Source organism: Rutilus rutilus (genome assembly GCF_951802725.1).
Source record: "Rutilus rutilus genome assembly, chromosome: 8".
NCBI lineage: Eukaryota > Metazoa > Chordata > Actinopteri > Cypriniformes > Leuciscidae > Rutilus > Rutilus rutilus.
In genome coordinates, this window is record NC_140222.1 from 17041549 (window position 1) to 17056071 (window position 14523).

At 38.5% G+C, this 14523-nt stretch overlaps 2 protein-coding genes across 4 annotated transcripts in view; both read right to left on the reverse strand.

Annotated features, from left to right (window-relative positions):
* Nucleotides 1–14523, reverse strand: part of LOC311295855 (uncharacterized protein) — a 260836-nt gene that overhangs the window by 202245 nt on the left and 44068 nt on the right. The window lies entirely within an intron of this gene.
* LOC311295852 (uncharacterized protein) overlaps nt 1–14523 on the reverse strand; it is a 49895-nt gene that overhangs the window by 33010 nt on the left and 2362 nt on the right. For 2 of the 3 annotated variants that reach the window (XM_084417382.1, XM_084417381.1), the window contains exons 2-4: nt 6066–6377; nt 5038–5331; nt 1633–1767 (exon numbers count right to left, since the gene is read on the reverse strand). In XM_084417382.1, the coding sequence (XP_084273508.1) occupies nt 1633–1767; nt 5038–5331; nt 6066–6377 (741 nt within the window). Of the gene's footprint in view, nt 1–1632; nt 1768–5037; nt 5332–6065; nt 6378–7238; nt 7373–14523 lie in introns of those variants that run through there. The other variant, XM_084417383.1, reaches the window with a different exon arrangement.

The following is a 14523-nucleotide window of genomic DNA, read 5'->3' on the forward strand; positions in this document are numbered from 1 at the left end:
CGTGAAAAATAAGCGTCGGTTGCGGTTCTATTTCTAGCACGCGGTTTCGGCGCGGCTCGAGAAGTGTGTGTGTCACGCAGGCATTGTGCTCTAACACCAGCTCTAACCAGTTAACATGAGAGCCGACATAAAAACGGACACTCACGCCACGCAGAGAGAAATGTGATGCAGTGGCAGATCCAGAGTGAGACAGAAACACTAGTGGTTCACGCTTGCGCACATACTGCTGGTTTGGCGCGCAGTGTTCTGATTCGCTTATTTCCTATTTACTTGTTGGTGGACGCAATCCAGAATTACTGTTGGTTAAATTATAATCAGACCCTCTCAACCCCCCCCCCCCAAAAAAAACTCTTCGGATCTGCACGATTCACACAAGTCACCCAAACTGACGTGAAAAAAGCGGGAGGCGCCGAAAAGCGCGCTGTTTGCACCCCTGCATAATGCTGTAAACATACAGAGAGCCCTGTCAACTGGTATTATTAAAGGTTAAAAATTAACAAATTAAATTACATATAATTTGGTTTTCATTATAATAACAATTATGACACAAGTAAAAATATAATACAAATGTAATATAGTGCACATATTTAGCAAAATACTCCTCTCTATAGCTATTTTTTCTAGTCAGCTAACGTGTTGGTCATTAAATGGCTTTCCTGAGGTAAATGTAACGTTCTGTGACATAATTGTTCACCTGCAGTTTTATTGACCTCTTTCCGTGGCTGAAAAACACTGATTGATCGATATTATGTATGAGGCATAAATACCTTTCGGTAAGTTGTTCTGTATCTTTAAATAAAAAGTAACAGATGATCGGTTTACTTGAACTGAGGCGCTACAGCGATCGGTCACGTCACATTTACAAGCACCAAAACGGTATTTATTGTCTGAATTTCGTAATAAAATGGACATAACCTGAGAGCTGAGAATTTTTTTCATATCAAAAGTAACCTGCTCTGTCTAGTCTGTCGGGTGTCAGTGTCCTCTTTGCTCCACGATTTTTCTCTGCGTGAGAAAATGGATGTGTGGCGCGAGAGCGAATGAAAAGTGTAAATTGCGTGAGTCTCACGCTGAATGCGTAGAGTTGACAGCCCTGCTTTTAGAAGGGGGATAAATTGTCGGCAGCGTTCCTCCTTCCACCATGCTTCTTCTCCATGTGAGTATTCATTACATTAGACTAGAGTGCGCACTGCGCCGCATGCACACAGTGCTTCTACATGTGGGGATTGTTTACATCAGAGTGCGCACGTGTTTTGCGCAGCATATAGGCAGTGTTTGTTTAAGCGGTTGATGGAAAATAAGATAATGCGCGTTCCATAAAAATAAATTCTGATCTATTATTTTTCATGGTATTTTGAAGTGCCCGCGATAACAATATCGTGCATATTCATTACCGCGATTTATCGCATTACCAAATACCGGCACATGTCTAATTAGTATATTAATGTAATTCAGCTCTTTACTGTACAATCACACACTTTATTAATTATAGCACTAAATCACTCAGAAGTAGAACTGGTAAAAAAGTAGAAATATCGATTGTGAAAAATATTATACATTTAAACTTTACTGTACTACAATAAAGCTCAATGTTTTTTTTTTATATATTGCTGTATCAACTGTAATACTTACAAATTAGTTTTTGTAGTTCAGAGATCGTGTCGTGTTGATAGTAAATCACACCAGTAGCAACGGCAGCAGCAGCAAATACCAGCAGCAGAACAACAATAACTATTCCTACTACAGCACCTGGAGACAGACCTGGATCTGGAACAGATAAAGACAGACAGACATTAATCAAATCAAATCAAATCAAGTATATTTGTATAGCGCTTTTCACAATACAGATTGTATCAAAGCAGCTTCACAGTATTAAAATAAAATAATACAACAAAGTTTGTTTCTAGTGGAATTTATTGATTGATAGAATAAAATTAAATATCCCCAAAATATCCCCAACTGAGCAAGCCAAAGGCAACAGTGGCAAGGAACCGAAAAAACTCCATCAAGCGGCCTAATGGTGTCCTAAAACTCCATCAGGTGACCTAATGGAGAAAAAAAAACCTTGGGAGAACCCAGGCTCAGTCGGGGGCCAGTTCTCCTCTGGCATTTATGAACTAGAGGCCGGATTGTAGTTTGAAACTGTGAGATTAACAATATTATATGAATGCCTGGCTGAAAAGATGCGTCTTTAATCTAGTTTTAAACTGGGAGAGTGAGTCCGAGCAACGAACAGTATCAGGAAGGCTATTCCAGAGTTTCGGAGCCAAATGTGAAAATGCTCTCCCTCCTTTGGTTGATCTGGATATCCTAGGTATGACCAAAAGCCTTGAATTTATTGATCTTAAAGAGCGCGATGGATTATAGGGTGATAGAAGATCCGCTAAATAGACTGGAGCTAAGCCGTTTAGGGCTTTATAAGTCAGTAGCAATACCTTATAATTAATACGGAACTTTATAGGTAACCAATGTAGTGATGATAAAATCGGTGTTATATGATCATATTTTCTTGATCTAGTAAGAACTCTAGCGGCTGCATTTTGGACTAACTGTTGCTTGTTTATTGAGGATGCAGGACAACCAGCTAATAAAGCATTACAGTAATCTAGTCTCGAGGTCATGAATGTATGAACTAACTTTTCTGCATCAGAAACTGATAGCATATTACGTAGCTTAGCAATGTTTCTAAGGTGGAAAAAGGCTGTTTTTGTAACATACGAAATATGATTTTCAAAAGACAGGTTACAATCGAGTATAACACCCAGGTCTTTTACTGTAGAGGATAAAGTAACAGGACATCCTACGATGTCAAAGTTGTATTGTGAGAGGTTCTGTGGGCGGTTTTTTGAACCGATAAGTATTACCTCTGTCTTGTCTGGATTTAATAATAGAAAATTACGCGTCATCCAATCTTTTATATCTTTAACACACTCTGTCAATTTGGATAATTTAGCGTTTTCATCCGGCCGTGATGAAATATATATTTGAGTGTCATCAGCATAACAATGGAAACTAATTCCATGTTTCCTTATAATATTTCCAAGTGGCAGCATATATATTGAGAATAACAGAGGGCCCAACACAGATCCCTGCGGCACTCCATAGTTTACTGGAATTATGATCGATTTTTCTCCATTTAAATAGACAAAATGGTAGCGGTCTGATAAGTATGATCTAAACCAGCTTAATGCTTGTCCTTGAACACCAGTATAATTTTGTAGTCGATCTAAGAGTATTGTATGATCTATAGTATCGAACGCAGCACTTAGATCAAGTAAAACTAGTATTGAGATGCAGCCTTGGTCAGAAGCTAAGAGTAAATCATTTGTGATTTTAACGAGCGCAGTTTCAGTGCTATGGTGCGGCCTGAATCCTGACTGAAACTTTTCATAGATATCATTTTCTTGCAAGAAAGAGCCCAGTTGAGTGGACACAACTTTTTCTAGTATTTTAGACATAAAAGGTAGATTTGAAATGGGTCTATAATTTGCTAGATTATGCGGGTCTAATTGTGGTTTCTTAATGAGAGGTTTTATCACTGCCAGTTTAAATGTTCTTGGAACATGACCTAAAGATAAAGATGAGTTAATAATATTGAGGAGAGGCTCTTCTACTATAGGTAGCACTTCTTTCAGTAGTTTAGTTGGTATAGGATCTAATAAACATGTTGTTGTTTTAGATGAAGTGATAAGTTTATTTAACTCTTTTTGTTCTATAGTTGTAAAGCACTGTAATTGTTCTTGCGGGGGGAAAATTGAGGCTGAATTATAAGGTGCGATTGAGGATTGAACGTTTACAATTGTGGTTCTGATGTTTTCTATTTTCTCAGTGAAGAAGTTCATGAAATCATTACTACTAAACTGTAACGGGATATTTTGTTCGGGTGACGTCTGTTTATTTGTTAGTCTAGCCACGGTGTTAAATAAAAACCTAGGATTGTTTTGGTTGTTTTCTATTAGTTTGCGGAGATGCTCAGCCCTGGCCGCTTTTAGGGCCTTTTTATAACGTGACATACTGTCTTTCCACGCGATTCTAAAGACCTCTAAATTAGTTTGTTTCCATTTACGCTCTAAATTACGGGTTTCTCTCTTTAGAACATGCGTAGTATTATTGTACCATGGTGCTTTAATTTTCTCTGTGACCTTTTTTAATCTAACGGGTGCAACAACATCCAATGTTCTAGAGAGAATGGTGCTCATAGTGCTAGTTAGTTCTTCTAGTTCATCTGTTTGTTTGGGTTCAGGCAGCAGCTGAGACAGATCAGACAAGCAACTCGAGAAATTATCTATGGTGGATGGAAGGATTGTTCTGCCTGGTCGAAAACGCGGCGCCGCATGACATATTACAGCAGTACGTAATATGCAAGTTACGAAGTAATGGTCAGTGACATCATCACTTTGTGGAATGATATCTATATCGGTTGGATCGGTTCCATATGATATAATTAAATCGAGTGTGTGATTAAGACGATGAGTTGGTCCGGTGACGTTTTGTTTGACCCCAAAGGAATTTAATAAATCTATAAACGCAGCCCCTAACGCATCATTTGGATTATCTACGTGTATGTTAAAATCTCCAACAATTAATGCTTTATCTACATTGACCAATAGATCTGAGAGAAAATCTGCAAACTCTTTTAGGAAATCAGCGTAAGGCCCAGGCGGTCTATATACGGTAGCCAAGGCTAGAGATAATATGGATTTTTTTCTAACATCTAAGAGCGTAACATTTAGTACAAGTATTTCAAACGAAATAAACTTATAACCCGTTTTCTGAGTAACATTAGTGTGAATGTGTCTGATCTAACACACACTATAAACATCAGCACTATATAACCTGAGTGAAGATCTGATACTGTAATGATAAAGACAGACATTAGTGTGAATGTGTCTGATATATAACACACACTATAAACATCAGCACTATATAACCTGAGTGTAGATCTGATACTGTAATGATAAAGACAGACATTATTGTGAATGTGTCTGATCCGTAACAAACAAGGATTAGCTACAACATATATCAGCCCTGACGTACCTTCACATGGTTTACAGAATTGAGTGATGTCCAGATGTTTAGTCTTGTTGCTGATGGGATTGTTCACCATGCAACTATATATGTTTTTATCCTCATAATTTACATCCAGACGTAAAGAGATGCTGCTGCAAATATCAGAGATTATACTGGAGACAACACTGTTGCCTCTGTACCAGGAGAGAGTTGTCTGGTCTGATGTTTGCACAGAACACTGAAAAACACATTTTGGGCTTAAAGACTCCGCTGGTGTTTGAGCACATTGTGGAGAGTCAATGTCAGGTGTGGGCAGACTAGCTGAAAAACAAGAGAGAGTAAACAGAAAAATATTCATGAAGAGATTTAACAAATTTTATGTAAAAATCTAAATCTTTACAGCCTTGAATCCAATTCTCCCACTATCATTCCCAACATTAATGTGAGCAGAGAGCTGCATGATGAGGTTATTTTAATGACAGTGGATGGCAGTCGTAAAGACCGTGAGCACACAGTGACATGAATGAATAACCACTTGAAAGGAAAAACACTAGGAATTAAAGTGAAAGGACGTGGTACTAATGACACAAGCACATCTAACATTTTATAATTTCATCTGTTTGCCAAAAGTGGCCCTGTTTTTCCTTTCCTTTCAACTCATATGTTATAAGAAATAGAAAACCAGGAGTGGCGTGTCATTTCTTTCACTCAGGTATCACAGCAGATGTGATGCAATCATATATTTAAATGTACTGTACAATTGTACAATAATAGCAAACATAAAAAAACAATGTCCCACACATACAGTGTAGAATAGATAGTTCTTATTTATAAATAAGTTGTATCTATATAACACATTTCCAGAGTTCAAGGTCATATTACAAGCAAAAACACAAACGCCAACACATACAACCAAAAGCAGAAACAGCAAATTTCATATAAAAACATCAGCAGACTGAAATGAAAAGACATTGGGAGTTTCTCAAAATGAGTGTCTTAATTGATGACTGATCTAAACAAGACCACATTCACAATAAGAGACTTGAACTACTCACCATAGACCTTTACACTGAATTTCTTGGATGTGATCCCTCCGCCAATGTCTAGTTCATAAAGTCCAGCGTTTTTGATCCTGTTTTTTTTAATGGTGAGAGATCCAGTCTGTTTGTCCAGCTCCAGATTTCCTTTGAATCTCTCATCATCAACATTAGTACTGTAAGTTCCTTTGTCAATTTTAGCCAGGATGGTTCTGTCAGATCCATACAGCCACAATATCCGACCGCTACTCTGTGTTTCAGTAAGACCAGTCGGTAGAGTCAAAGAATCTCCCTCAGTCACTTCTTTTATTTCATCAGCACCAAACACACCTTGAATACAGACCCAGTTATTCAATAAACTTCAAACTTGCATATATTAAGAAGTGCAAATAAGATAATTGAAGCCTGATTTATACTTCTGCGTGGAACCTATGCCGTAGCCTCTCTGCCAGGGATAGGCAACTCCGGTCCTGGAGGGCCACTGTCCTGCAGAGTTTAGCTCCAACCCTAATTAAACACACCTGAACACGGCAATCAGTGTTTTCAGTATTACTAGATAGATACAGGCAGGTGAGTTTTTATCAGGGCTGAAGCTAAACTCTGCAGGACAGTGGCCCTCCAGGACCGGAGTTGCCTATCCCTGCTCTACGCTGTAGGCCATGCTTCGGTTTTCATTTGTACTTCTGCGTCGTTGTCTGCAGTAGACAGATCACACCGCTTCTTCTTTGATGATTCTGTCCCCCTCTAGCAGATCAATCACAGCGCTTGTGGTCTGCGTAGAATTAACGTGTTGTTCAATTTTTTGAGAGGTCCATGTCAGGCAACGCCTGCTACACACAGTCTACGACGGGGCTATGGCAGAAGTATAAATCAGCCTTAAGTCATTGACTAAAAATATTAATGTTCAAAACCTAAATTTAGATCGCTGCAATTCACAGCAGATCAAAAAACAAATTTCAGCAAGTGAATTTCATGAATAAAGAATTAAATAAAATCTGAAAAAAATAAAATCACTAAATCAAAAATGTGATGATTAACTTATTGTTCGATGAATAATGTTATGCAAATAAAGAATGGCAAAAGATATAATTAATACTGATGAAGATTACTGCAGGCTAATCATGGTAGCTACACTGATATGATTAAAATGTATTGTGTCTAGTATATCATACACAGATAACATACACTCACCTAAAGGATTATTAGGAACACCTGTTCAATTTCTCATTAATGAAATTATCTAATCAACCAATCACATGGCAGTTGCTTCAATGCATTTAGGGGTGTGGTCCTGGTCAAGACAATCTCCTGAACTCCAAACTGAATGTCAGAATGGGAAAGAAAGGTGATTTAAGAAATTTTGAGCGTGGCATGGTTGTTGGTGCCAGACAGGCCGGTCTGAGTATTTCACAATCTGCTCAGTTACTGGGATTTTCACGCACAACCATTTCTAGGGTTTACAAAGAATGTTGTGAAAAGGGAAAAACATCCAGTATGTGGCAGTCCTGTGGGCGAAAATGCCTTGTTGATGCTAGAGGTCAGAGGAGAATGGGCCGACTGATTCAAGCTGATAGAAGAGCAACTTTGACTTAAATAACCACTCGTTACAACCGAGGTATGCAGCAAAGCATTTGTGAAGCCACAACACGCACAACCTTGAGGCGGATGGGCTACAACAGCAGAAGACCCCACCGGGTACCACTCATCTCCACTGGGATAAAGAGGCTACAATTTGCACGAGCTCACCAAAATTGGACAGTTGAAGACTGGAAAAATGTTGCCTGGTCTGATGAGTCTTGATTTCTGTTGAGACATTCAGATGGTAGAGTCAGAATTTGGCGTAAACAGAATGAGAACATGGATCCATCATGCCTTGTTACCACTGTGCAGGCTGGTGGTGGTGGTGTAATGGTGTGGGGGAGGTTTTATTGGCACACTTTAGGCCCCTTAGTGCCAATTGGGCATTGTTTAAATGCCACGGCCTACCTGAGCATTGTTTCTGACCATGTCCATCCCTTTATGACCACCATGTACCCATCCTCTGATGGCTACCTCCAGCAGGATAATGCACCATGTCACAAAGCTCGAATCATTTCAAATTGGTTTCTTGAACATGACAATGAGTTCACTGTACTAAAATGGCCCCCACAGTCACCAGATCTCAACCCAATAGAGCATCTTTGGGATGTGGTGGAACGGGAGCTTCGTGCCCTGGATGTGCATCCCACAAATCTCCATCAACTGCAAGATGCTATCCTATAAATATGGGCCAACATTTCTAAAGAATGCTTTCAGCACCTTGCTGAATCAATGCCACGTAGAATTAAGGCAGTTCTGAAGGCGAAAGGGGGTCAAACACAGTATTAGTATGGTGTTCCTAATAATCCTTTAGGTGAGTGTAGTATATTATACTATGTTTACATTACATTATATTGGATCGATCAGGCATAACATTATGACCACTGATAGGTGAAATGAATAACACAGATTATCTCTTCATCACCGCACCTGTTAGTGGGTGGGATATATTAGGCAACAAGTGAACATTTTGTCCTCAAAGTTAGTGTTAGAAGCAGAAAAAAAAATGCATCTCCAAAACTGCAGCCCTTGTGGGGTACACCATACACAAAGTTGCCTAAATGTATATGTAATGTGTAATATATATATATATATATATATATATATATATATATATATATATACACATTACATATACATTATATATATATATATATATATATATATATATACACACACACACACACACACACACACACACACAGTACAGGCCAAAGGTTTGGAAACATTACTATTTTTAAAGGGACACTTCACCCATTTGCATTAAGCTTTGCATTGTTAGAAACCCAGTCATACTATTGAATGGTCGTGCAACACTCTCTCATTTTCCCCTGAGACGGGAGAAATCTGTTATTTACCTCTTACACTTCCTCCTACAATGACGCAAAAATCGTCATTTTGCGTCATTGTAGGAGGAAGTGTTAGAGGGGGGGATTTCTGTTAAGACTACAGACACTAGTTTCTCATCTTTCCCAGGGTGGGGCGCGCTCACGCTACAGACCTATTACAGATCAGTGGGTGGGACTTTACTCTCTGAAACTGAAAGCAATATCCTCCATCTTGTTTGAAGCTAAGCTAACAGGCGCTGTGGAGACAGATGTAAAGTTATGACAATAGCGGAGGAGAGTGCTCAATATGATATAGAAGAAGAGGATTTCGGAAGTCTGATGCTTGAATCAGGTGTTTGTGGCTACCTTTACAAGCCGCATTATAGCGAAGAGCAGCCGAGGCAGAAGACCTGCCTGCCGCGGACGAGGAGCCCGGACTGGCTGGAGTTAGGGCGGACTGGTAGCGCCGGTGATCTCACAATGCAGCTACGAACCGCTACGAACACAGAGATAGAGTCCGTCTGCGGCAAAGAATTTCAACGATGACAATTTCTCCTGGACGAAATCTCTGAATCAGACGAGGACACGGACGTTTGTGTTGAGAACTATCCTAGTTTCGCACCGCATATGTTCTGACTGCAGGTACCATGCAATAATTCACCTTTTCGAAAGAAATACAAACGAGGAGTAATGCACTATATGAGTTCGCCAAATAACTAGACATTTTGTGTGAATGTGAAATGAATTTCAAGCTCTGGTAGTAGCTAGCCTTGTAGACGTAAGAGTGATTTCTCTTATAGGCAGATATGCGCTTTCTGGATTAGTGGGAGTGGCTTGCGGAGCTGTGCAATGTGGTGCATTGTGGGAGTTGTTGTCTTTCATACAAATGCGTTCTGAAGTTATTTTTTGTCTTTTCTCGGTCACGAAGGCACCAAATTCAAAAATTATTTTACATTTCGACTACATATATGACCCACTTTAAATAAAAAACAATGTTCAAATGGGTGAAATGACCCTTTAAATAACTATTTTTAAATATTCAGCTTTGTATCACAGGAATAAATTATTTTTTTAAAGTATATTCAAATAGAAAACTATTATTTTAAGTTGGAATAATATTTCATAATATTACTGTTTTTTTTTCTGTATTTTTGATCAAATAAATGCAGGCTTGATGAGCAAAAGAGACTTCTTTCTAAAACATTAAAAATAGTAATGTTACCAAACTTTTGGCCTGTACTATATATATATATATATATATATGTGTGTGTGTGTGTGTGTGTGTGTGTGTGTGTGTGTGTGTGTGTGTGTGTGTGTGTGTGTGTGTGTGTGTGTGTTTTATAGCCTGTTTAAACATCTGACTTAACATTTTTATTTTCATATCCATTTGGGAGAAATATTAAAAAAATACCTCCACTGGGAAGGAAATATAGAGACCGGACCTCTTGGAACTTTAATTGACTAACCCTGTTCTATGCAGTTCAAACTTTAATATTCTGTGTATTCTGTTACTGTGTGTGTGTGTGTGTGTGTGTGTGTGTGTGTGTGTGTGTGTGTGTGTGTGTGTGTGTGTGTGTGTGTGTGTGTGTGTTTATAGCCTGTTTAAACATCTGACTTAACATTTTTATTTTTCATATCCATTTGGGAGAAATATTAAAAAAATACCTCCACTGGGAAGGAAATATAGAGACCGGACCTCTTGGAACTTTAATTGACTAACCCTGTTCTATGCAGTTCAAACTTTAATATTCTGTGTATTCTGTTACTGTCATCCATGAACTGTACTAGTTCAAATAATTATTTGAAATATAGATGCGAACAGCAATTATTGGGGTTCAAACGTTTTAAGGCCTTTAAGCGTAAAAAAGTATTATGTTTTCTTTAACTAGCCTGTAACCACCAAGAACATTGATGGAAAAGACAATTTACAGCCAATACAGGCAATTTACAGAGGAAAATATGGGGTTTTAAGCTTTTTAACAGTTATATCTCCATCTATGGGCCGATTCCCAAAAAAGTTTGCATTCTCGTTTCGCAAATATTTCGTGAAGTTTCGAGTTTTCATTTAGAAATGATAGGCTTTTGGGTGGACTTGGCTATGCCTATTTTCTAAATTCCCCAGCTATAGCTATCCAAAAGTCAACGTAATTTTATTTTTTTAATAAGTATTGACCTAGAGAGTCCCGAGTATTGTTCCGCATGGGGTTTTATAGAGGTTGAGCCAATAACCTAGAACTAGTTTGTGAAAGTCGGTTTTTGAAATAATCTCCGATATTTAACGAACGATTCGATTGACAGTGGCGGTCCTAGAGGCAAAATTGCTCAGAATGAGAAGTTTTACCATGCGGTAGAAATGTTGTGGGCATGTGCCAAAAATCACGTGGTACACAATCCTTTACGCACGCGAAAAACGCAAAGTAACCACACCAACAGCTATAATCGCGTGTTCTCTTTTATTCACCGCTGCAGCCCTTGTGAGAATGCTGATCCTTGGAAATTTTAACAATTACAAAAAGGTTTCAGCGCTACTTGCTTGAACCCCTAATAATAATTATATTTTCATGTAAATTGCATACTGCACAAGTCCATGTCAAGTCAAATGTTGAAGCTAGTTTGATACTGTTTAGTTGTGTATACTGTTTATGTTCTGCAGTATAATTTAGATAAGCAAGCAAAATTTGCACACCCATTTATGGTATATATTTAAATCTAAATACTTAAATTTTACTTGAAATACACTTTACCAAAGTAATGTGAACCTATGTTTTACAGATACTACCTCATATTTAGCATTTAATAACCTGATTTACTGTTACTTTCATTTTGTGAGTAAGTCATAGTGTCTATTTTTTTATGCTATCTGTAATACTGTTTATATTAGTGATTTTTTTATTGTGTTTTGTTTTCTCTGTTTATTGTAGACCACTCATCTCTATGGGATAATGCCTGTAATACCTCATACATAATTATTCAGAAATAATCTGAATAAAACCTTTCTGCTGGGACACTCTCTTTAGTGCTTAACCGAACCCTCTGAGCATCCCATATGCTCGTATACAGGTGGTGGAGTAATAATATTTATCCAAACCATTGTTGATCGAAGGAATGCCAAATTTTGTTTGCCATAAATTACAGACACGGCATCTGAGGTCTAATTCTTTTTTTCTCAGTTAATTTACTTTATTTCCAGATTCAATCATAGGCTCGTTCTTATGTACTAGAGCACGTTCGCACATGTGCACTATTCAGAAACGATGCTTTAAATCTCGTCAAACTAAAAGACGTAAATGACATTTGTGTGTATTCTAAATAAGATATAGATTGTACTGAATGTCAGCTTATTTTGCTCAAGATATTTATTGAGTCCACATGTCATGCAAACAAGAAACTATGCTTCTAACCACAGGTCGAGAGCTGTCGTTCCAAACACACAACTTTGCAAGGCTGTTTGCGAATGTTTGTTGGAACTATGTTTTTGGGAAATACCGACTTGTTGAACTATGCTGATAACGACAGAAATTACGACCATAGTAGGCTAACAATGCTATTGGGAAACGCACCCCTGGGCAGTGTTTCCCAAAAGCATTGCATGCCTAAGTAGATCATAGAACCACCAATGGTCCAGTGGTAGTACATTTCCCAACCTGTAAATGTACCTGCCTCCAATTGACAACTGTAGAATGTTGGAGTTTAATGAGGCAGTGAAATGGGTCTTATTAGCTGCAAGTGGTGATCATCGGGATCCGTGGCAGACAGACAAAGATAACAAGGTGACTAAATAAATACTGAGCAGCAGTTGTTTTATCTCTATCTGGTTTACTGTTTTCATACTCAAATTAAATGAATGTGATGTACTAATTAAAAATTAAAGATGGCTTAAAAAAACATTGGCGGAGCTGGTATATTCCCAGCAAACAGAACGTTCCCCTAATGTTAGTATTTGTCTCCCGTTTGGTTATTTTTTGGGACTCAAATAACATTCAAGGAACTTTCTTTTTAGTTTTTCTTTTTTAGAGATGCACCTATCGACCATCCAGAGACTGCAATCAGACGATTTTCCACATGCTTGGCCCGAGCCGGTCTATTTTGTTGTCAGTGGTCATGTTCTCACTATCTACTCTCTGACGGTGAAGTGACACAAACCCGCCTCCTATCACTCACTCATCTCATTCGCTCTGGTTGAATAGTGCTTGTATTGCGCATAATTTTAGTCATTCCCACAAAAGCATGCACACCCCTGATCTATATAAGTGGAGCGCACAAGCCACTTCTCAGTCTCAAACAGCTTGTGAGTCGCAAGTACTTGGCGAGTATTCAGTTAAACAGTCAGTTTTGGAACGTTAAATAGTTGAGGCGGATAACGCATGTTGTGTAACAGTATACTGGATCCGTGCATAATACATCTCTTCAGTGGGCTGTACCGTTATTTAATCTACTTTTGGATTATTCTCCTGATGAAATACTGAAAATATATCTTTCCCAGAAATTTCAGTAGACAAAAAACTCCAGACAATATGAGCTGTGAAAAATCATAAGTGATCTAGGAGCTTTATACAGTGGATGTCATTGAAAACACGGCAAGTCTCTCCCTCACAGCCTCACTTTCATACCTGTCATAGTGCTGCTCTGAATAAGGTCTATGATTCCTTGTAATTAACATAGATATGAGAGTAAAAATGATTTCGGAGAGATTTGACACGCCTAATTGAAGAGAACATGATGTTAATTGAGAAGTTACAGACCAAAAGAAGCATATGTCCCACTGTAAACTGTCCAATTCAGAGGTAAGAAATAAATGAACTGATATCCTACTTCAAGTACAATACTTGTTTATTCATTTTTAGCGCAATTTTCCACCGGACAAAATTGCGATTGTTAACTCATGATTTCTGTTCTGTCTGTGCGCACCAATCTTGCACTTCTATCTACTCCTCAACCAGACCACCTAGAGACTTCGGGTTTTCGGCATTATGTTAAGGAAGGTCTAATCTCGGGAACGCACAAAAAAAATCCAGGAAAAGATTTTAGATTTCCTGGAAATTCCAGAAAAAATTCCGTTTTTGAGGATATTGAGTGAACACAAGATGTAAAAAATAATGAGCTAATAAAAAAAATGATGTTCAACTAGTCAAGTGATTGTGCCTTTTTTATTATCCATTGCTGATTTGATTTCAGAAAGTTCAATTGAATTTCAAGAGAAAGTTATATTCTCGAGCAACTTATTTTCTCTTTCATTTACTATCTCTTAAGGCCTATTTATACTTCTGCGTCGAACTGCCGCCGTAGCTACGTCGTAGGCTGTGTGTAGCGCACGTACCCTACGGCGTACCCTGACGTGCACCTCTCCAAAAATGTAACAACGCGTCAATTCTACGCGGACACAAGCGCTGTGATTGGTCTGCCAGAACCCCTCCCTCGGGGTTTCACATGCTCCCTAGGTGCGCGTCAACGCGGACAATGACACAGAAGTATAAATTAAAACCAACACGTTGCCTACGGCGTATAGGCTCCGGCGTAGGTCCGACGCAGAAGTATAATGAGGCCTTCAGTGTTGTGATCCCATGACGTGA